Consider the following 25566-nt stretch of genomic DNA (forward strand, 5'->3'; position numbering starts at 1 on the left):
TTAGACATTTATGCAAAAAGATATCTGTGGGCACATGCTGAAATTTCCTCAGCACTTCACTTTCCACTCTGCTTTTGATTAGGAATTTTAAGCAAAGATAGGCTCCCACATCTACTGACTATCCCATCGAAGAAGAAAAAAGGATTAGTCCGTACCCTGGCTGTGAAGTCCACTGCAGCTCCTCGGTTGAGCAGAAGTGTTGCCACATTGACATTTCCATAGTGTGCAGCTATGTGCAAAGGTGTGAAGCCACTCTACAAAAGGAAACAGTCCTAGTTAGGGAACAAATTTCTTCAATGCTATATGATCAGTGTCCTCAGAGAGCTTCTGATTTTAACAGCTTTCGGCAAACAAATGTGTTATGTTACTCTAACCTCGCACACCTACAATATAGCATAGGGTCTTGAACAGAGAATGAATGCAGTTTTTCCCTACTGTGGATTACAAAAAGCTCTTCTTTCCCATTTAGTTCTTGGTCATTTGTGTTATTTGCTATTCCTCGTGAATCTATGCTGCTAACCAGAAAGAGCTGGTCAGACACTGTCAGAGAAAATATTCAAGTGTTTTCCTCCTCCTTTCCACAACACTGAAGCAGAGCTTTCAACCTGTCCTGTTTTGTTGTTGGGCTCTTACTTTGCTGATCTTCTCTTAGAATGGCAAGTTTCAGCATGAGAATGCCTTTTTTTGTATGGGAAAGCAACAAATGTTCATATTGTATTGCAAGTATCTTCAAGGCGTGTCAAAATATTTTACTTATTAGACAGTAGAGTTTAATGACCACAATATTCAATATTTATATTAAACCCTGTCTCCTGAGGGATCCCAAAGCACTTCCAAAACAGTATAGTGACCGAAAAACAAAAACCCCATTAAAATGTAGCCACAGTGTAGTGGGCTAGAGTGTGACTACTACTTCTGCCACAGAGTACAGAATGCTGCACAACAGTGTAAGATGAAGTAATTTATTTGAAATACTGATAATGAGCAAACTTCTAGTCTTATAAAAAGTTCCAGGGAATCTTTAATGTTCATGAGAAGCAGATCAAATCTTGTTTTTTTAAGATCTCCTCTGAAAGGCCTTAATGTTGCATATATTATGTCCTTATAACACTGCGTCGATTATGGAAGGAACAGTGAAATGTTTTCTGCTTCTGAACATACTGTATTCTAAACCAGATTCCATTTTTTTAGCATTGGGATCAGCATAGTAAACTGTTCGTCCATTAGCAAACCATATTCAGATGTTACATATTGGAAACAATTTTTTTAACAAAAGACTTTGTTCCCAAAAGCACTCAGCCTATTATTTTAATCTCGTTCCATTTACTTCAATGTCAGCCCCAAGATTAAAAGGGTCTGCATCTGATGAAGTGTGTTTTAGCCCACGAAAGCTTATTGCCAAATAAATTTGTTAGTCTCTAAGGTACCACAAGGACTCCTCGTTGTTTTTGCTGATACAGACTAACACGGCTACCACTCTGAAAAGGGTCTAAGTAGAATCAAACACTCATTAAATTTGTGGCCTTGTTGATAGAGTTAGGCTACCAAGAAAATACCTAACAACTCAAGACACTTTTGCACACACATGCATCCAAAATCCATCTCCTCCACCTCGCAAAGCTCCCAACTGACTAAACAAAGGCATTTGAAAACATTACTTAATGATTTGATTCTTGAAAACAAACCCTTCCCCTCAAGGTTGGTGATACTTTTAGGGTTGATATCTGAGTTATCGGCAGTTGGTGTGGCAGACACATCATGCCCTACAGTACTGCTTTCAGGGTTGGTACTTCCAGAATTAACATGAAAAACATGATGGTGCCTGCTGTGAGTAAGTTTTGATTATGCAAGAATATACCCCCACACTGCCCTGCATGGATTTCTGAACATTCTGTTAAAACAATTTGTCCCATTCTACTGGTTACTGCAAATAAAAATATGATTTGAACAAATATTCTTCTTGGAGGGCACTATTTTATGTATTAAATGTTTGGCTTTGATACTCTGAAAATGCATACATGTGACAGGTTAATCATCTATTGTATTTCACTTTTTGGTGCATGAGGAATTTATCCCCTTAATGAGTTTAGATTTTTTAAACAGATTCAAAACACTTTGGGCCAAGTTACACCTATGCAATCTCACTACAGTTAATGGAGTGGCATGGATATAACCAAAGACAGAATCTTTATTGTCTTGGCATTTGACTTTTGCCAGGATTTTGGATTAGCCTGACACGCCGATAGTTTTCATTTAGTTTTGACTAATGAATGCTTTTGCATAATTAATTTTACTGAGTTCAAAAATGTATCCATCCACATACCCCCATCTCTAGCCCTTAACACTTTTTGACCACATGTGATATCTCTAATTTACCTCAAGACAATGACACTCTCAAGCCGGAGGAAATTACAAGACAAAGGCAGAACAAAGAAAGGGTTGCTGCTTTACAGATACTGTAAAGGCATTTTAAAAAGTTCCTTAAGTTTCACTTTTAGTGCTAAATAATATAGAAAAGAAATATGGTAGCATAAGGAAGAGCAGTAACCACTAATTAGCAGAAAAAGTTAATTAAAAAATTGTTGATCTCGGTACCTCAGTTGTTCTATTCACCATCATCTGATGCAGCATGGTTTGGAAAAAAGAGGAAAAATATTACAGATCATCCAGGAAAAGGAAAACGAAGTTGCTTGTTGAAATGAGTTATGTTGTTGTTATGGGAAAGGCCACTCAAACATACATTAAACATTAAATACAATCTATGCACACATGGGCCACAAACCAGTATCCTATTTAATTGAGAGAACTCAGTAATTCTGCTTCCATTCTTGCTTCTTCTTCATCATAAATAATGAAAGAGAACAGATTTTAAAAGGGTTTACAAGATGTGTCAAAAAGTACACAGCCCGTATTTATTGTGTCCTGCAGCTATACACTGCAAAAGCAGATGTTTTACTGGTAATACTGGTTTTAGCAACTTATCATTTACCACAGAAGTTACTTTCAATTATTATTTTAAAATTATGGAATGAATGTCCCTTTCCCAGAGGCACCCAGTCACATGACTACCCCAGGCCTCCAAAACAAAGCCTTTTTACCTTGGACTGAACATCAGCATTGTGGTCATTTTGGAGCAGGAGTGCTGCTGATTTTGTATCATCTTTCCTGGCAGCGATGTGCAAAGCTGGCAGTCTCACTTTCCCCTTGGTGTCATTCTCCAGGAGGACGGCCACTGCCTGATTGTGTCCCTGCTGTAGTGCAACAGCTAGCGGGGTGAAGCCATCCTGATAGAGTGGAAAACAAAATATACTCCATAAGGAGAAGGGCACATATCAACAATCCCATAAGTACTGTACACACATAGGCACATGTTAAATGTATACAGCAGTCATCTTCAGCCTGTGGGTTGTGACCCCCAATATAATGGCCAGCAATTGTCAATGGCACAGGAGTCACAAACTTTATCTCAGACATGTCTTCAAACACCTGTGACGTGCACTTACTTAGTCACTTCAAACTGGTCCTTTTCCAATGTCAAGTACATTCCATATAGGCCATTGCACTGATTCCTATGGTATCTCCTTTAATGCTCACCGTATTTAAAAGCATCGTGCATCAAATGATTCTGGAGATATACTTGCAAGAACAAATGGTCCGTTGTTGGATTTGGCATGAATAAGATGGAGAGCCCCTCTTAGGTGCATCTTACAATATACCTCACAATATACCATTTTTAGAGAGTGTGTCTCAAGTTTTCTCATCTCCAGATACATTTATTGTTGTTCCTTCTAATTCTCCCAAATTACATGCTGCCTGTGTGATTCAGTCAGATAGCTGGATGTCATTTATTGACTCTGATTCTAAGCAGCAAAGCATCACAATAGTTGTTCTTTCTGGAAACAAAATTTCAGAAATAAATCTTTTTTTTTCTTTTGAGTACATTTCTAGTTTTACTTTGAAATGCTCAGTCACCAAAATGTGTCCTGTTCTGCTAATGCTTAAACATAATCAAGTCTGACTATTACAAATATTGCTGCTGTAGTCATTCCTCCCAGTGGAAATAATTTGGCTTCATTATATAAGCAAGCAGAGATAGGGGAAGGAGTATCCAGCAGAGTGTGGAACTTTATGTTTCTTTTCTAATCTGGTAAAATATAATTTTCCAAAGCGTCCAGTCTTAGCCAGACTTTGCTCCCATTGACTTCAGTGGTAAAACTTCATTGTCCTCAATGAGGAAACTTCCATTAACATCAGTGGGTACAGACTTAGGCTAATGCTGAGTAATTTTGAAAATCCCACCCTTAGGAAGGCACTTAAGGACAAAAGAGACCGTGATTTGGGTCATGGATGGATGAAGGGATAGGAAGGAAGACAGACAAGGATTAACTGAAAACAGAAGCATTGGGAAAGGCATGGAGAACAGGAAGTTACCATGACCAGGTGAGAAGGTTCAGTTACAGTAACTCCTCGCTTAATGTTGTAGTTATGTTCCTGAAAAATGCTACTTTAAGAAAAACGATGTTAAGCAAATCCAATTTCTCCATAATAATTAATGTAAATGGAGGGGTTAGGTTCCAGGAAAAAAAAATTCGCCAGACAAAAGTCTATATATTATATAAATATACACACACAAATATACACAGTATAAGTTTTAAACAAACAATTTAATACTGTACACAGCAACAATGATTGTGAAGCTTGGTTGACGTGGTGGAGGAAGAGGGTGGGATATTTCCCAGGGAATGCCTTACTGCTCAATGATGAACTAGCACTCGGCTCAGCCCTCAAGGGTTAACATATTGTTGTTAATGTAGCCTCACGCAATACAAGGCGGCACGAATGGATGGAGGGGAGACAGCATGGCAGAGAGAGACAGAGACATACACCTTGTGTGTGAAAGAGAGACGCGTATTGCCCCTTTAAGTATGCTGACCCCACTCTAAGTACACTGCCCTTTTAAGTAGATCAGCAAGTTGAGAGAGCAGCTGCTGCCAGCAAGCTCCCTCTGTCCTGAGCCCTGTCATGTCCGTCCGTTCCCCCGCTCTATGGAGATGGGGGGCAGGGGGAGGGGGACACCCTGACATTAGCACCCCTCTCCCTTCCCCCTCTCCCCCCACAGCAAGCAGGAGGCTCCCAGGAGCAGCTCCAAGGCAGAGGACAGGAACAGCACAAGGCAATGGGGGAGAGGGACAGCTGAACTGCCTGGCAATTGATAGCCTGCTGGGTGGCTGCTGCACAGAGAACTTAGGGGAGCTGATAGGGGGGCTGCCGATTCACCCTGGTTCCAAGCCCCCACCAGCTAGCTCCAATGGGCTGCTCTTTCTGCAAACAGTGGACAAAGCAGGCGGCTGCCAAACAACGTTATAAGGGAGCATTGCGCAACTTTAAACGAGCATGTTCTCTAATTGATCAGCAACGTAACAATGAAACAAGGTTAACTGGGACAAATTTAAGTGAGGAGTTACTGTATTTATAATCAGAAAGAGGGAAGGAAGCAGACTGATGGATTTGGGAGAAACCGAGTAATGGGGTCAGGAAAGAGAAGAATTTGGCTGGCTTGGGAGCAGGAAAAGAGAAAGATGGAATAGTGAGAAAGGGGAACGTCAGAGGCGGTAAAGACCTGAACCTGTTCAGATATTTGAGGTGTTGCCCAGACTCACCAAACCAGGCATGCACCTCACTAATCTAATACCTTTCACTCCCTTTTGTGTAAAATTATGAGTAGACTTTGAAACAGCTACACTACTATAGCAGCTTATTCTCAAGAGACTACATTCTGTACTGGGAATTAAAATGGGAGAACAGCTGAAGAAACAGCTGACTCAGAATAAGATTGGGACTACATTAGGTAGTGAGATGGCTTTGCGCAGGAGCCTTTCCCCTCTGGAAACTTGAGAGCAAATCCTGGATTAGGGGGACACATCTGAAACTGAGTTTGGTGGTCTCATCCTTGTTCCTAAACATCACAACAGCAATGCACATTTCATACATACATATTGCTGTATCTACTCAAGTGAGCCTCTGGACTGGAAGAACAGAAATTTCAGGATAGTGGATTTTTTTTATTTTAACCCGAGTTTAACATCAAATAGAAAGTGAGCAACTACTGAAAAAAAAAAGAGAAATTAATGTCTAAAGGAAGGGTTGAAAACTGACAAGAAGTAGAAATTCCTGGAAGTTTGGAAGAAGGGGTGAACATCCTTAATTATGAAATGAGCACATGCCCAATTCTGTTATATAAAGCCAGACACATGATTTTTTTTAAAAACTAATGTTTCATGCAGGTCATCACAAAAAGAGATTTGTTTGTATTTTTCTATAGTAGCAAAGTACTAATCCCATCTCTTATAACTGTTCAAAACTCAGGTGGATAAAAAATACAGTCAATCACAAACTTATTTTCCTTTCCATCAACCAGAATCAACCCTCTGATACAGCTCGTTTGATACAGTTGAATCCCCAACTGATACAGAGCCAACATAGGGGATGCGTCGGAGGGATGGAGAACTCCAACTAAGACGTTGCTCTGCTCTGTCAGTTCCCAGCTAAAATAAAGCCCTTTAGGGGCTATTACCAATCACCATAAATTGGAGCAATTCTGAGGTTGCTCTAAATCAGTGGTTCTTAACCTGGGGTGCACACACCCCCTGGGGGTGCGAGATGCCCTTTCTGGGGGTGCGAGACATGCCAGATTTTCCGTGCTTTTTGCGAAGAAACTGGTGCCGAGCACACTGTCTTCCTTTTCCATACAGAAGTGAGGTGGCTTTCCCGTGGCTGAATGCTTACTCGTATTTTTGAAATGCGTGAAGAAATAAGTCAGTTTCTTTGTAACCAAAGCAGTAATTTAGTTGATGACGTCGAAAACAGAGAGTTTATCCTTTGCCTAGCATACATGGCAGATGTATTCACACACCTAAATGAACTCAACACATCTATGCAAGGAACTGGGATGAACACGGTAACGGCCAGAGAGAAGTTATCTGCTTTTATTCGGAAACTTCCAGTTTGGATAAAGCGTGTTGAGAAATGAAATTTCACTAACTTTCCTTTTCTTGAAGAAACAGTTTTTTTGGAAAATGAAGGAATGACCATCGCAACTGAAGTGACAAAGCATTTGCAACAGTTGAGTGACTCTTTCCAAGGATATTTTTCCACTGAAGATCTTGATGTGGCAAAGAAATGGATACTGGATCCATTTCTTTTTAACCTGGATTCTATCAATGATAGTGATTTGATGAAAGATGATCTCATTGAATTACGAGCCAATGGCTGAGTCCGAATGGAGTTTAAGACAATGAAGCTTGAGAATTTCTGGTATGCTCAACTAGCACCGTTTCCACAACTGGCGAAGACAGTGCTGGAGATCCTATGCCATTTGTGACTACATACTCGTGTGAGATAGGGTTTCCATCACTCTTACAGATCAAAACAAAGGCCAGAAACCACCTAAATGCAAGTGATGACATGTGTGTGGCTTAATAAAGCCCAGGGCCAAACCAGCCTTAGGTCACCCTTAGGATTGGGAAAGAGCACAGGTGATATAACAGCTACCTCACTCCTCCTTCAGGTCCTGATTTGAGCAGTTTGGCTGGTCCTGAGGACTGGATCCCATATGTTTAAAAATACTTATTTGTGAGTTGTGTGGCTCCCTCACTGAAACATTTAAAGCTTTGGGGACAAATTTTGTCCTGGGTTGACTACACACAATGTTATTGAATCATTAGGCTTTTAAGTAATTGAAGGCATTGGGCTACATGGTTATAACCAACAACAGAATTTGGCACTTTAAATATATATACATCTCACTTGCTGATCTAGATCTGGATGGTGTCAGAGTTAGTATCCGAGATTACAGTGTTTAATTAAATCTCATCGTGGCCCGGATTCAAATTTGGATCCTGAACCCGAAACAAAATTGTGGCAATCCACCCATCTGCCTCTGACTCTTCCCTAGCACTTCCCTTCTGTGTTGCTTCTTCTTACAATATCCTCCCAGTCTTGGGGTCCTCCTACAGTAATGCTCTCTTCTGAGACAGAGCACCACAGTACTCTAGTTAATACCAGTTGCTGATTGCTTCCCAGTGCTATTTCAATGGGACTGCCAGGTCAGACTGCCATTCCTCCCTCTCAACTTTTGGGAGTATTTTTTAGGGCTGTCAAGCAATTTAAAAAATTAACCGCGATTAATCATGCTGTTAAACAATAACAGAATACCATTTATTTAAATATTTTGGGATGTTTTCTACATTTACAAATATATTGATTTCAAATACAACACAGAATACAAAGTGTACAGTACTCACTTTATATTAATTTTTGATTAAAAATATTTGCAATGTAAAAAAAAAGAAATAGTATTTTTCAATTCACCTAATAAAAGTACTGTAGTGCATTTTTTTTATCATGAAAGTTGAACTTACAAATGTAGAATTATATATAAAAAAATAACGGCATTCAAAAATAAAACAATGTAAAACTTTAGAGTCTACAAGTCCACTCAGTCCTACTTCATGCTCAGACAAACAAGTTTGGTTACAATTTGCAGGACATAATGTTGCCAGCTTCTTGTTTACAATGTCACTGAAAGTGACAACAAGCATTTGCATGTTGTAGCCGGCATTGCAAGATATTTATGTGCCAGATGCGCTAAATTTTCATATGTCCCTTCATGCTTCAACCACCATTCCAGAGGACATGCATCCATGCTGATGATGGGTTCTGCTCGATAACAATCCAAAGCAGAGTGGACCGATGCATGTTCATTTTCATCATCTGAGTCAGATAACACCAGCAAAAGGTTGATTTTCTTTTTTGGTGGTTCAGGTTCTGTAGTTTCCGCATCTGAGTGTTGCTCTTTTAAGACTTCTACGAACATGCTCCACACCTCATCTCTCTCAGATTTTGGAAGGCACTTCAGATTCTTAAACCTTGGGTCGAGTGCTGTAGCTCTCTTTAGAAATCTCACATTGGTACCTTCTTTGCGTTTTGTCAAATCTGCAGCAAAAGTGTTCTTAAAATGAGCATGTGTTGGGTCATCATCCGAGACCGCTATAATATGAAAAATATGGCAGAATGCGGGTAAAACAGAACAGGAGACATACTATTCTCCCGCAAGGAGTTCAGTCACAAATTTAATTAATGCATTTTTTTTAAATGAGCATCATCAGCATGGAAGCATGTCCTCTGGAATGGTGGCCAAAGCATGAAGGGGCATACAAATGTTTAGCATATCTGACACGTAAATACCTTGCAACGCCAGCTACAAAAATGCCATGCAAATGCCCATTCTCACTTTCAGGTGACTTTGTAAATAAGAAGCAGGCAGCACTATCTCCTGTAAATGTAAACAAACTTCTTTGTCTTAGCTGAACAAGAAGTAGGACTGAGTGGACTTGTAAGCTCTATAGTTTTACATTGTTTTGTTTTTGAGTGCAGTTATGTAACAAAAAAAAAATCTACATTTGTAAGTTACACTTTCATGATAAAAAGATTGCACTACACTACTTGTATGAGGTGAATTGAAAAATACTATTTTATCATTTTTACAGTGCAAATATTTGTAATAAAAATAATTATATAACATGAGAACTGTACACTTTGTATTCTGTGTTGTAATATAAACCAATATATTTGAAAATGTAAAAAAATTCCAAAAATATTTAATAAAATTTAATTGGTATTCTATTGTTTAACAGTGCGATTAATCATAATTAATTTTTTAATCACGATTAATTTTTTTGAGTTAATCGTGGGAGTTAACTGTGATTAATTGGCAGCTCTAGTTTTTTCCCATTGGTTGTAACCAGCAAGAATCAACACACATGTGGGAGCAGGAGGGAGCTCAGTCCACTCCCTGGGTGGACTAGCCTTCTCTGCTGGAACTATTATCTTGAGAACCCTTCCATGGGGTTGAAATGAGCATGACTTCACCTTCCAAACCCCAGAAAATGAAATTGGCCTTTGCCAAGTTTAGAATGCAGAAGAGAGTCAGATACAGAACTCTGGATCCAAACCTATCTATGAATTCCAGAGATATTTCGATCCACAGATTGAGTTCAGGCCCATCTGTAGATTAATTGTGTGGAGGAAAAATTAGACTAGCCCTAATGGTCTAGGCCTTTGCTTGTTTGGTCTGGGCCTGCTTTACAGCTAACAGACCCGAAGCCTGAACCAAGCTAAGAGTTAAGTCCGTAACCATTGTAATTGAGGAAGGAGTTGGGCCAAGGGGGGGGGGGGGAGCCAATGGAAAGCCCCAGAAGCGGGAACTATTTGCAATATGTGCCTAATGCTTTGAAATATTATAACCGCTTGTGTGGAACAATAATGTAACCTATAAGTGTGAAGCAATTATAAATGTAACTCATGCCCTCCCCTATATCAATTGTGTAACCACCGCATTGCGTTACTGTACCCCGTGAACGGCAATGGTGTAATAGCACCCCATAAAAGGCAAGGTTGTAACTGCGTTGAAAAGTACCAGAAAGACCTTAACTCAAATTGCACCCATACCGAGGCAGGGTTGCAAAGAACACTGGAAAGTACCAAAAGACCCTAACTCTTTTATTCCTAATAAGGTCACTATTACCCAAGTATGTGTAATTTAATTCCTAATATGTAATTACCATTACTTAACTGTGTGTAATTTGTTTGCGGTTTTAAGCTTTAAAAGCTACTGTATGCTTTGCTTCGGGGGAGCAGTGCCTATAGCTACTAACACCAACGCATTGGTGTTTATTCAATCAACGGGCCTCAGGCTAAGTCTTTGAACCAAAAATGATGCGTGGGTGACTTTTTCCACAACAATTGTAACCGTACTGGCCTCCAGATCCTCTAGGGTAATGAATTTACAGCAAACCTGACCACAAAAAATGCAAAGCAGTTCTGTGGAGGACGGAAAGCTGGTCATTAGGAACTTTTAGCTAGGCTTAGATCTTGATAGTCCCAAAACTCTGTTGTGATTTGGAAACACTGTTTCTGCCAAGTTGCCTGGCAATCGCACAGGATTTCATATTTCAGAAAAGCTGCAATGGTAACACGATCTCAATCAATCCAAGTCACAGAAAGGATAATTTTAGGAGCCATCATCAAGTGATACAGTATCTGTTGAATGAAGGGATAGTAAGACAGCTGTTTGGCTATAGCACGAAGTAAGCAAGCATAAATGCAACACTATTCCAAATCAGTTCATTGGCCAAGGTAACCCACAGTGGGTGAGTTTCCATACTGATTGGAAGAAAAATAACAAGTGCACACAAAAGAAGGAATGGGTGAAAAGAGGAATGAAAATGGGGGGAGAGGAAGGTTTCCTTTTACTGTTTTACACTGCACAATAGTTATATATGGAGAGAACAATAATAAAGTTGACAGGCTTTACAGAACAACAGCTGTCCACTTAGTTTTCTGAGACAGAGGAAAGCAGTATTTGGTAGCAAGAGAACAATGGGAAATAGGGTGAACACAAAGTTTGTTATATGTGAGTTTTGCTCATTGCCTAAAACTTCTGGGGAAAGAAGTGAATGGTCCCATGGTCCAATTTCTACATTCTTAGTGCCAGATTCTGATCTCAATTGCACTGGTGTCAATCTGCAGTGACTGTACTGAAGTCAGTGGAGTTACTCCAGATTTACACCCCTTTCACTGAGCTCAGAACCTGGCCTTGAGTATCAAACTTTTGTGTACTTATACTTGTGATCTGTAGGCAAATATGTATTGACGGAAGATGAAGCAGCATGCTACTTGGTGAGTCTGTATCCTCATTAGAGTGGTATATCTGGTTTCCTAGTTATATTAATCACACCTGGAAACATTTACTATTTCAACAAGCCAGGCACAAACCTCAGAATCAGAGAACCCTGATCGGCTCACTGAGGCCCATTCCCGCTATTCTTCCCCGAGCAGAGCTAAATCGCAGGAGAGAATCTGTCTGGTAGTGTTTCTTTTCTGTATATTTGTTTGTTTTTCTCAGTTTCATTTTGTGAGAACCCATACAAACCCAAGATGAGCACATGTGAACTCAGGAGACTCCTAACTCAAAGAGGACTTGCTCTGAGAGGCAGGATATGACAGCTGAGGTGCAATACTATTCTTCGTCAACACAAGACTTGCTGTGTCTTATGCTTTAAATATATATTTTAAGGCATGTTCCTCATAGTCCTAGTTATGGAACATACAAAACGTTCCACACATTTTGCTCTAGCTCAGAAAGGAACTGAATCAAGATTCCAGATCATTGAAAAACCCACTACATGGGACAGTGGAAGAAAACTTTGCAAAGTTCCCCTTGCTGACTCTTCCCCAGATCACACCGTGTGGTCGTTAGGGTAGGGCATGCATACATGGCATTTTTGCCGAGGTGAAGACGGTGGGCATCTCACAGAATCTGCTGGAGGCACAAGGTTTCATCAAAAACCTTGTACTTCTGCATTCTGCACTCTTCAAACCAGCGCTCTGGCAGTGCAGCTCCAACGAAGTCAAGCTGCCACGTCTTCCTCTCCTAGATGCTGCTGTAGGAACATCCCTCAATGCATATTCCCCATGGGGCTGGTGGGAGGACAATACACTGCATCACCCATACATAGATCGTAGGGTGAAATTCTGGCCCCATGGAAGTCAGAGGGAATTTTTCTATTGACTTCAATTGGGCCATAATTTCACACCTAGACTCAAAGAGGGTTTTTCATGGTTCCAAGCATGGGGAGGAAGAAGCTGCACTGTGAAGACAACTGATTCTCCCCCCTTCCCCACCTCTCACACACACACAGAAAGAGAAAAATTCACACACAGATCACAGTGGCATGATCTGGCCCAAAGTCTGGAAATATTCGGTTTGAAAATCATACTCATTCTGAAACCATCTGGGTCATGAGGGAAAGGAAAATAAGAGACAGTCTGTAGAAAAGTAGTATATGCTTTACCTCAGTAGCAGTGCTCTGGTTGGCTCCATTTTCCAGCAGATATTTTACCACATCAATGTGGTTCTCTTGAGCTGCCATGTATAAAGGAGTGAAACCATTCTAGGAAAAAGCACAACAGGAAACATTGTAGTGAGCTTTGTACATAAAACATGTTAAAGACCCCACACAGCAAAAATATCTTCTGAGAACAGCACTTTTCTCTACTGATAAAAAGAAACAAGGTTGCACTTTCTGCATTAATGGGATATACTGAAGGCACGGAATGCATTGTCTATGTCACTTAAAAAGTCAAAAAGCTTCACTGTCAGCACTGCAAAAAACAAATTTTAAGAAGGAATTTTAAAACATCAAAGCATCTGCTGCTTTGCAATGATTTGGAAACTCTATACATCCTTTCACAGCTGGCATACTTTGGAATATTTTCCCATACTCTTAGGACAACTCAGTATACATTGGGAATGTTCATTATTACAGTACCACAACTATTTCCCCCCTCTTATGAAACAGAAATGTAATATTAGCAATAAAGTTTTAAGAAAGCTGACAAGGAAGCAAGAATTTCCCTTTATTTACTACTTTTTTTTTTTTTTTTTTTAAACCAAAGGCATCTCACCGGAGACCATAAAACACCTGCCTCAAAAGAAACCAAGCAGAGATGGCAGAGTTTTAAAATAATACATATAATTTCACAATATATAAAATAATGCAAACCACCAAACATAAAAAACCCAATACTGCAGATCCCCGATTGACTACACAGTAAGACTAAGTATAAAGTCATCTAGAAATGCCCTAAGGTATTCAGAAGAAATCACGCTGGCTAATAGCATGTCTTTTTGATGGCTTTTTCCAGTTGGTAGCTAAGAAGGCCACATAATTATAGGCTGATATACCAGAAATATATGCCTTGTCTCCACTTTAAAATATCTCAGAGCTTGTCTACACTTAAAACGCTACAGCGTACACACTCCCGTTAGTATAGAACCACCCTGACTATAACTCTATATTGCCTATTGTTTTTAGGAGGGTTTCTTGGGGCTAAACATAGGTATACTTTGCTTAACTGTCTTGCACTTATGCTGCACCTTTCTCCATGGTTAGTAATTTAACAGAAACTCACTCAAGAAATAAAGGACACACATCTTGATATTGAACATCGTGCTCTTCTTTGAAGTCCCACCTGGCATCAGAAGTTCAGGATCAAGCAGCCAACTGTGAAAGTGCTTCTAGGTCAAATTCTCCACTCGCTTACATCCATGTATCATCACTCACTTAACTGATGTTTCCAGGGGGTAATGAAGGGCAGAATTCAGCCCAGTAACAAGAAACAAGTCTACATCTCTCTACTTGCTGAACAAAGGCAAAGGACTAAAGATAAATAATTTTGAATGGACAGTTTACAAGATACTTGAAGAGACCCTACAGTATTTCCTGGCTGACCTTTTCATCTGCTATTTTGCAAATGTCCATCCTGGCCTGTGCATGGCATGTGCGCCATAACAAACATATATACTTCTTGTCCACCAACTCGTAAAGTTGGGGATATGGTCATTCTTCATTAGGTCAAGCCAAACTATGAAGATATGCAATCCCTTGTGCTTATGACAATATATAAATCACTGCTGGATTTCAAACAATAATCTATAGAAGATGCCCTATAACTCAGCAACCTCTTCTGCTCCTGGCTTCTATTGTTTGACAATCCTGTTCCACCATACTGAGTCTGCTCTGAGCCTCACAGAGTAAAATGAAGTCATGCCTATTGGTGCATTCATTTAGTATGGCACAATGGCCCCTGATTAGAGTTGGAGTGAGCAGGCAACAGGGACTAAAACAGTATTTAAAAACTTGTATTTGGTAGAACAGCAAAAGAAAGCAGCAGGGGAATATACTGTGTAAGCATTTTGGTTGTCCCCCCAGACCTGGATACATGCACAGCATCAACTTATTAGGTGTAGCTAATGGAAATTTACCACACCCTAGGATCAATGTCTAATATTTATTAAAGGCTCACACTGTACAATTATACTCTTTCCTCTTTATTTTCATGGATTTTATGCCATTTGTAAAATCCTGATGTTACTGAATACTAAGAAATACGTACACCAGCATCATGCACATTCCTAGAAATGTGTGGAGCTAGAGGATTTTCAAGTGAGGTTGAAACGATTTGCCCAAAAGCTCAGCAGAAGGGTTTTTGCCAACTAAGTTTCCTAGTTCTGGAGTAGGACCAGGATAATAAAATTCTCGATTAGAGGAGGCTATAGTCATCCCATACACGACCCGGTCATTTAGCACCAGGAGGTGAATAATGCATCTCCACATAGTGCTGATGATGACCTACAGAGTTTCTATCACACTGAGGAAACCCATCATTCATAGCAGTAAGTTTGCTATAATCATGGCGAAAGCCACAGGGGTTATGGGGAAGGAAATACTTACACATTAAATTATGTTTATTAGTTAATATTTTTTCCTTAAGCTTCCACTGAAGATGAATTGACATTCTTAGTGTCATTCATCCTCAATACCATAAATATGATTAAAGTTCAGAACCCCTTAGAGAAACATTTAGCGCTAACTCCTGTGGTCATTATTTCTAGCCACTTCTCTACGCATATAGACATGGCAGTGGAATACAACGGTGCCTTTATACGATATTTCATCTTACAGTTTTATAAATTCCCTTGGGAAAAACACTGGCTAGTAAAGAGTTTATGAAAAATGCTCCACTGCTCCAATATGTAAAAAGGCGTACTTGCTTTGAAAGCTGATATTATCTGAGCTTGCATAGATAATATGCAGTAAGTAAAATACAAGACAGAGTTATATATATTTATATATGGGTATCCCCCTGTGCAAATTTTTCCTTACTCTGGTTCTGCTGGTAGGGGGCCCTTAGCTCACTTAAGATCAGGATTTGCACTTCAGGGCTTGATCATCAAAGGTGCTGAGTACCTACAACTCCCATTGAATTTTGAAAACTGGTTTGCCACATTTAAACATTCAAAACTTTAAAACTACTGCACTGATTTTCTTCGAAATCTAGCTTCTTTTGTGATCACACAGAGGATAGGTGTGATTTGCTCTCTCATAGACATAGAGGATCTTGGTGTTCCACTGGGTGGCTATGTTCCTCTATATTGTCTGAGTCTCTTGTAGCTCTGCCCTAAATCCCTACCAGCACAGTTCTGTTGTATCCCTGCAAGGGGTTCCCCTGTAAGGAAGTTGCCCAGCAAGAATGGACCTTCTATAGGAAAGTTGGTATAGTCCCTTGATGGATTCATTTTCCTATGCTGTTTCAGATAGGTGCAAGGGTAATGAAATATATCTGCCCCAGCCCCAATCCACAGAGAGTTATGCATGGAGGTTGAGGGGGAGGGGGAGGAAGAGGATGTTGTGGACCTCATTTTTTGTATGGGGCATGGGAGATCTGTGTGTGGATTGTAAAAGAACAATGTCTTATTAAGCCTTAGAAATAAAGCCATATTTTAAGAAACTCATCTCTGGTTTATGAGGCCCTTAATCTGGCATAATCTATATCAAGATTTGGCCCCCAAATTGGATAACTGTATTTAAAAATGACCTGGAAAGGGGAAAAATGTACTTCGTTTTGTTTCTTTGTGAAGGCCTGAAATATGGTTTTGTGTTTTGTAAATTTAGTTTTGGTATTTGAAAAAAACAGCCTGTGATCTTGAAATCAAATACTGAATCACTATGCCTATGCATAAGGCGACAGAGCTACGGTTTCACTTTAATTCTGGTATATCTGGATGTTTTAGTATTTATCCATGAAGCTTTAAATCTTAATGTAGGGGTTTTCCAGTTAAAAGTCAGGAAATGCCACAGTAAAAGTAGCATGCACAAACTTAACTGCTTCCCTTTGTCATATATCACAAGGTCACATACTAATTCTCAAACAGTACAATAAAATATCATACTAAATTGTCTACAACATTAATAGATGCATATGTGCATATGTAGCAAAACTACAACAGTCAACAGGGACAGATCCCTGGACCTCCTGCACCAAAAGCACAAGGCAGTACCACTGGAACAAAGGACTCCCTCACCTAGGTTTGAATTGCATTCTCTGAAGGCTGGATCCAGCACCAATGAAGTCAATGGGAGTTTTGCCCTTGATTTCAATGGGACCAGGATTCGGGCCACCTTCTCTATGTGGGCCAGTAATTTGGCAATGTGTTACATGCAGTAGCAGGTAGGGATGTGGTGTCTAGACCCTATGGTAATGAGATAATTAGAAAGGTCTATGACAGAGACACACACAAACATAACAGAATCCTGCTGATCTGCAGCATACCCTATAATTCCAGTAAAAAAATTAATGGTATCCCTCCACTTCTCAGAATACATGTAATGAGGTCTCATATTGCTTTGACATTATCATTACAAAGACAGCAAAAATAGGACATTTACTAGTATAATATGAAGTTATGATGAAGAATTAAAACTACATAAATGGAGTACATTTTGTTAAACATTATCCTTGGAGGGTTCCCCCCCCACACACACAATATTTGCTCACTTGATTGCTCATTTGAGAAAATAAGTAGTTCCCTATAGCTCTCTAAGTCACTCATGGAAATTACTGAGGCTTTATATTTATGTCTCCAAATATTGCACCATTAAACCTACCCCAGGCCTTTGATGAAGAACGCCAATGTTCAAGCAATCTGAGTAAACATGGATTTTAGAGCACTTAGGAAAATTGGCTGTTAAACAGAAAACTTGTCTCAATTGTAATTATAGAGGAGTTACCACCTCATTATAATAACTATACATGTGATAATATATGAGAGAGAGAGAGAGAGAGAGAGGGAAAGTCTGTCACTTCTGTGCTAATTCTGATGTTTCCTTTAAGATGAGATATTATATCTGAATTAATAGCATCTCTCATAATGAAATGTCCAGTGCTATTGGTACTAATGAATGTATCTGACATACTTTAAAAGCCTACAGACTCTGTATGAGATGGTGACAGCAGATCAATGGCATCACTGTTGTCTAATGCAATTGTTTGCCTACAACGAATGCTCTTCTCTTCAATTAATGCTCAAAAAGTAATTACCCATTTGCAGGTCAATGTGATCATCAGATTGCCCTTTACAGACTAGCTGCAATTCAAACAAATGGAACAGGATTCCTGCAGTGATCTCAGTGTAATATGTTTTGGCTTATTCCTGTTCTATGCCTCTCCAGTTTACTGCATATTTTTTTCAGTTCTTTTCTCAATATCGAACTAATGACAAGTCTTTGAGCCAAGCTCTCAAATGAAAATGAATGATATCCTTTCTGTTGAAAAACCTTTACCACATCTGTTTAACTCTATTTTAAAACAATTTTCAAAGAAGGATGCAGTCCACATATATTGCCTATGGAAAAAGCATATCTGATGTATTTTGATGGTCTGCACTAGGAGTCAGGAGACTTGAGTTCTACTCCTGTTTTTTCCACAGACCTGATGTGTGACTTTGTGCAAATGACTTCACCTCTGCGTGCCTACTTCCCTTCCTATACTTTGTCTTATCTATTTAAGGCTATGTCCTCACTGGGGGGGGAGGGGGTCGATTTAAGATACGCAAATTCAGCTACGCGAATAGCGTAGCTGAATTCGACGTATCGGAGCCGACTTTCCCCGCTGTGAGGACGGCGGCAAATCGACCCCGTCGACGGCACTTACTCCTACCTCCCCTGGTGGAGTACAAGCATCGATTCGGGGATTGAATGTCGTGTCCCGACGAGACGCAATAATTCGATCCCCGAGAGATCGATTTCTACCCGCCGATTCAGGCGGGTAGTGTAGACGTACCCTAATTTATAATGTTGTCTGGATAGAGACTCTCACTATGGGTTTCGGATGGTATCTAACCTGACAGGGCTCTGATCTTGTTTGGGGCCTCTAACTGCTACTGTGACAATTTTATCATGGTTTTTCTGCACGTCACAATATAAGTTTACTTTCCTGACTGGCACCATTCTTCAATATGTCACAATTCTGTCCCTGGCACCTCACTGGTACACTGTTATAGGTAGGGCGCTACCAAATTCATGGCTGTGAAAAACGTGTCATGGACTGTGAAATCTGGTCTCCCACATGAAATCTGGCTATGTGGGGGAAGGATCGCAGTATTGCCACCCTTACTTTTGCATTGCCTTCAGAGCTGGGCAGCCAGAGAGCAGTGGCTGCTGGCCAGGCACCCAGCTCTGAAGACAATGCCACCGCCAGCAGCAGCACAGAAGTGAGTGTGGCATAGAGGGTGGTCACTTTTCAGGGGGTCAGGAATGGACTTACTGGTGGGTGACGTGGGTAACTGCCCAGGGCACTGTGGTCGGGGGGGTGCTGTGATTACCCCTCCCCCTCCCACACACACAGACACAACCAACCCAAGGCCCCTTTAAGATCCACACCATGCCATCCTCACTTCTGCAGTGCTGCTAGCAGTGACGCTGCATTCAGAGCTGGGTATCCAGCAGCAGCTGCCACTCCGTCCAGCTCTGAAGGCAGTGCCACCACACCAGCACAGAAATAAGGGTGGAAGTATCGTGACCCTTATTTAGCCTTCACACACACACACACACACACACACACACACACACACACACACACACACACACACACACACACACACACACACACACACACACAATCTCCTTTTGGGTCAGGAGCCCCATGGTTACAACACCATGAAATTTCAGATTTAAATATCTGAACCTGTGAAATTTAAGATTTTAAAAATCCTATGACCGTGAAATTTATTAAAATGGATGGTGAATTTGGTAGGGCCCTAATTATAGGGTGAAGAAATCTGCTCTGGTCTTATACTAGTGACAGCTACTCCCCACACTGTGTGTTGGCTCAGCTGTGCTGGCTGGCGGGCGTCCATGTATGTGTAGGGAGGGGGCAGAGCCAAGGCGTAGCCAATTCCCAATGCCTTCCTGCCCATTTCCTGTCCATCTGCATGGGAGAGAGTATAGCATCCCAACGAAGGGATTATATGCTAATGATGTAGGGCCAAATCCTGCATTCAATCAACTCCATGGGAGCACTGATAGACATAATGAATGCATGATTTGACCTGTAAACACAAGTCCTACAGATGTTATGTCACCATAAGCCAAATGAAGAGTCAGTTCTTTAACAGACTCAGGGGTCTGGTGGTGGATGGCTCCATGAAAGAATCAAAATGCTCAGAATTCTGATAACTTTTGTTTTGCATTATACTCAGAGCATTATTCTCAGCCAATCTAAAAATAAATTTCTCATAAGAGGATTTTACCTCAACAGAACAGACTCTCTTTCTCTTAAAGGGTGAATTAAGGACAGATATCCCACTTTATCTTTCAATTTCCTGGGTTTTATTAGTTTATGCCAAAATCTGAATTTCTGATACACCAGGGTTTTTAATGTTCTATTTCCTTGCTTTTTCCATAATTAAAAAGGCTTTTTTTTTCATAAAATGTTATATTACTTACATATTTTTCAAGAGAATGATCTCCCAGGCAAATATTCATTTTGACTAGTGGATATGTATTCACATTCAAACCAAGACATAATTGGTGAATTTGTGAATACACATTATCTCTATGGATAAATATGCATTTAAGATCACCAGTCATATTTACTGTCAGAGTTCTGTACACAGATTAACAGTACAGTAAATTATATAAATTAAGGAATATTTTTCAGTCTTGGGTCCCTGAAATTAGGCAGCTAAATCCATACTTAGCAATTTAGATAAGTGTGTAGGGAGGGGGCAGATTTTCCAGGGTTCTGAGCACCAGCAACTCCCATTAACCTACAAATACATTTTTACTTTAATGGGACCTGCAGATAGTAAGTGGCTTGATTTGCAGAGCCACTGAGTTAGGTGCCTACCATTGTGAGTTTGAAAATTTTTGGCCAAAGGGCTAACCACCCTGTTCATCTGGGCCCCAATTCAGCAAACCACTTGAGTACACTGACTGAAATCCTGGCCCACTGCAGCTAATGGGAAAATTCCATTTGACTTCAGTGGAGCCAGGATTTCACCCATAAAGTCAATGGAACTACTCCTCTGCTTAAACTTAAGCATTTGCTCAAGTGCTTTGCTGAATAGGGATGGGACTGCTCACATGCTTAAAATTAAGCAAGTGTTTTGCTGTGTTTGGGCCTTGATCTTCAAGAGAAATGACGCCACAATACAAAGCACTGTCACTACACCTAAGAATTGTGTAGGATGCCATTGCTCAGAGCAGAGTTAGGGTATGTCTACACTGGCAAGTTTCTGTGCCACAAGTTATACCACTTTTATTAAAACACTGGAATTAAACCGCTGTTGCGCATCCACACTGTGCTCCTTGTGATGGTGGAGTGCATCCACATTAGCAGCTCTTGCAATGACAAAGAGAGCAGTGCATTGTAGTAGCTATCCCCCTGTGCAACTGGCCACAGAGTGCTTTGGAAAAGGTTTGCAATGCCTCATGGGGCAGGCACAGCATCACATGATGCAGGTTTCCCAATCCCATTGTTCCATGGGCATCCTACTATATTTCCAGCTGCTTTTCAACTGACGTGGGGTTGGGGGAGTGTGTGAGTGTGTGTATGGGGGGGAGAGAGACTGTGTGTTTTGGGGGACAGAGAGTGTATCAGCATGCTGTCTTAAGTTCAGACCGTGGCAGGAAGCAACCAGTCCTGAGGCAGGAGGAGGGGGAAACCCCGACATCAGCCCTCGCCTCCCTCCCTGGGCACGCACACACACGCACACACACACACACACACACACACCCTCTGTGTTCAACAGCACGAGCATTCCACATTAATGGTTTGCTTTGTGTCCCAGAGCAGATCAGCCCAGCATGCAATGGCTGTCAGAAAGGAGCTTTGAAAGGGGAGGGGCACATGTCTCGGGGCAGCTGAGTTCAAAACAATGAGCAGAGTGGTCACTTGAGGCATTATGGGACAGCTCCAGAGGCCAATTACAGCACAGAAAGCAATCAAGTGTCTACACTGGCAATAGAGTGCTGGAGCTTCTGTGCAAATAGCCTTACGATTCACGTCGAGGTGGGTTTTTTGCAGCGCTGCGACTGAGGAGTTTCTGCGCAGAGTGGCTTGGCAGTGTGTTCATGTCTGCAGTTTGAGCACAAAAAGCTGCTTTACTGCGCAGAAACTTGCCAGTACAGACAAGCCCTTAGTCAGCTTCTCTCAACCTCAAGGAATGCAAATCATCTGCTATAATAAAGCAAGAGATGAGATGTGGAAAAGATGTTTTCTTATACATTCTGTTACCATGCCAGGTAAAAAAGAATGAAGGACATACAAACAAAAAACATGTTTAGATCATAACATCTTACATTTATAGGGTGACCATATTTCCCTATGCTGAATACAGGACACCTGGTAAAATTACTCATATTCAAGTGAGTTCAATGGCAATCAATCAGAACTATGCAGTACAAACGATCAAATTAACATCAAGTTGACTGAGCCCCCACTAAAAAGAAATACTGCGTAGTTGGGTTTTTTATTTACCTTCTTATCTTTAAGGCTTTAGGGTTCACACAGGGAGGGGTGACACACACACCCCTCCCTCCCACACACATGGGGAGAGGTGACACACACAACTGTACAACTCTCTCACATGGGGAGGGGTGACCGACTGATCCCACCCTCCCTGCTGGCGCTCTCCACCCACCATGCCTGGCTGGGCCCCCGGGACTGACCCGCCTCTCCTGGTACCTGGCACCACATCTTCCTGAGGCAACATGGGGGGGCACACAGGGTCACATACCCTCCCTCCCCAGATTTCTGGGCCCGGGGTTCACACCAGAATGTGGCCAGCAGTCTTTTGGTACTATGCAGGAGGGAAGGGACGGGAGCTGCTTCCAGTCGCTGGGGTAGGGGTGGGGGGCAAAGGGATGACGTGGCCCATGTCTTTGCAGACCTCATCTCTTCCCCCTGCCCCTCTGTGGCTGGAAGCAGCTTGTTCCCTTGTGCCCGCACAGTGTCGAAAGGCAACTAACACCTCCAGGCTGCTGCTGGCCACCGGCACCGACATAACCCAGCCACCTCCTGCCCCCCCCCCCAACTCCCCTTGGCTACACCACAGGCAGGAAGGGGTTAAACCCTAAGGATGATTTGTGGACCTGGGCCCAGGGAACCTGACTGCAGGGGCTTCAGCGAACCCAGCCAGAGAGGTGGCTCAGCAGGGGAGGGTGCCAGGGGGACGGAGCAGCTCCACACTCCCTGGGGGCAGGAGCCATGGTGGTGCGGGAGGAGGCAGGTGAAGAGGGTGCTAAGCCCCTGCCTGAGGGGCTGCTGTGGAGCCTGTGGGTTCACGGCACGAACAGGCTGGAAATAGCTTCCCCCCCCCCCCCCGCCCCTCCAGAGCTTAGCTGAGAGGCAGAGAGGCTTCACTGTGCCAGCGCTGTGCGGGGCTTTGGCACATGCAGGGCTCAGCTCCTCCTGGCCAGCGCCCCAGGCTAGAGAAGAAGGAGCCTGCTGGCCAGGCTGTTGGTGAGCTGAGCACTCCAACCAGGGGCTGGTTCTCCGCACAGCATTGGGAGCGGGATGTGCCCCGCCGGTGGGGATATGGAGGAGCAGCAGGACTGAGGGGGTGCGAAGCAGGGAGAGGACACGTAAAAGGCTGATGTGTGGCAGAAGAGGCGCCATGTAACTGGCCACCACCTGGTGCCTGCTCACACTCACCAGCCACTGCAGCGCGCAGCCTGTGCCATCTGGCAATGGGACAGGGCCCTGCTGGCTGAGAGCTGGCACGCAGTGGGGATTGCGCTGACGGACCAGCGGGGCATTGTCTGTATGGATTTCTCACTGCCACAAGACCTGAGTAATGGGTTGTGTGTAGCTGAGCTGCCCCAGGAACAGACCAGGAACCAGATTGTGACTTTGAGACGCACAATCTGATTCATGGCTCTATCCTTGCTCCAGGTGAAGTAATATTCATCAGCCTATAATTGGGCTGCATATGGGGTTCATTCCTTTACCCTTCTCACCCATCTATATAGGAGTGGAACTAGCAGATGTATCTCTCTCTCCCTTGCACTTCTATTGTGGTATGGATAGGCCATATAGGTAAGTAAGTGGGCTTTCTACATTTTTCTCCCCCCATGTGGGAGCACACCTGAAGTCATAATCTGGCCCTAAGAATGGTGCAGTTTTGCCCTCTATAATGAACAGCCAGAAGATTTAAAATGAGCTCTGAATTTTAAATATCACCTGATGCAACACTTCAGATAAAGGATAAATTATACTTAAAAATTAGGTAACAAATTCTCATATCCTTATTCATGTTGAGTAATACCTAAAACCTCAAGGAGTCCCACTGATTTCAAACAATTACTTGAGGACTAAGGTACCACTCAGTGTAAGAGTATGGGAATCTATTCCATAGTGTCCAACCTAAGCAGCTAGCGCTGAAGTATTGCTTACCGTTATTCTGTGATTTATGTTCTGAGTGTGTACATTCAAGACTAGATTTTCATAACCACACTCACAAAGAGTAATACCCTACTCATTCACATAGTACTGCTGACAGAATTCATATGGTCCGCATATTTTTGTGGGGCCCCCCCAATGCAGAAAAATGCAAAAGAAATCTTCAGGGGGACACACGCCTCTTCCCCGGCAGCAAATCTGTTCCAGTGTGCCTGGAGCAGGCTCAGAGATGCAAATCACTGCGGAGGGAGAGGGGTTGGGCATGTGTGCCTGCATGGGAGACGTTGATCACCATCAGGGGGCAGAGCTGGGTATGTGAGTGCCAACAACTGAGAGAGACTCTGTCCCTCTCACTTGCTACTGGCGTGGAGGGGTAGGGCTTTTTATTATGCAATAGGCAGGCTCTGTCAGTGAGGCAGAAATGTAGCAGCCTGCCTGCCTGCCTAGTAACATTGTTAATGTTCCTATTGTTAGTTAACTGTTCCTATTCTCAGTCAATGCCCCCAGGAGCACAAAACCTGTAAAAGTTTTAAGGCCTCTACATTCCCAGAGTGATGGAAAGCCTTAGAAATGACAGTAAGGGATTCAGCTAGGAATATCTGTGCTTTCTCACTTTTTTCCTGTGTGGTTAGAATTTATTTTACTTAGTCATTAAAAAAGAAAAGACTGAGAGTAAATAAAACATTTACCAAGCAGTCAATAAAATGTCAGGACAATCAGAACCAAGCACATCCCAAAGTACCCAGCCTAGTCCAGGACAATGATTAGCAAAACAGACTGACTTTCATGTGTGCAAGTCTGAGCAATTTAAAATTACTTTTTTTGTGGGGAGGGGGGGAGTATTTGGTGTTCTGTAATGTAACTTAAATGAAAATGCAGGATTATAACTGGAATGTGGGGTGTTAGTTACCAAGTGTTTGTAACTTAACTTTCATGTGTTTAGGAAATGCTGAATAGTTACTGTGCCTTTTTTTCTGTGTTGTGGTTTAAATAAATTACCAAAACAATTGAGACTGGTGTGATTATATAGCATTATTTGACAAATAAAATAATTTTTTGGCGCAGAATTCCCCAAGTAGTAGCATAGGTGAAGTATGGTATCATATGGTATCATACTGGCCATCGGTTAATTAGAGGAAAATGTGATTGTTGGAAAGCCAACTGTGGAAGTTGGAAGACTCTGCCATTATACACAGATTC

At 41.8% G+C, this 25566-nt stretch overlaps 1 protein-coding gene across 1 annotated transcript in view; it reads right to left on the bottom strand.

Moving 5' to 3' along the window:
- The window catches only part of ANK2 (ankyrin 2), a 240292-nt gene that overhangs the window by 146314 nt on the left and 68412 nt on the right, over window positions 1-25566 (bottom strand). The window contains exons 5-8 of the mRNA XM_065405155.1: window positions 12915-13013; window positions 3099-3284; window positions 2596-2619; window positions 156-254 (exon numbers count right to left, since the gene is read on the bottom strand). Coding sequence (XP_065261227.1) covers window positions 156-254; window positions 2596-2619; window positions 3099-3284; window positions 12915-13013 — 408 coding nt within the window. The remainder of the gene's footprint in view (window positions 1-155; window positions 255-2595; window positions 2620-3098; window positions 3285-12914; window positions 13014-25566) is intronic.

This window comes from Emys orbicularis, chromosome 5 (genome assembly GCF_028017835.1).
Source record: "Emys orbicularis isolate rEmyOrb1 chromosome 5, rEmyOrb1.hap1, whole genome shotgun sequence".
Taxonomy (NCBI): Eukaryota; Metazoa; Chordata; order Testudines; family Emydidae; genus Emys; species Emys orbicularis.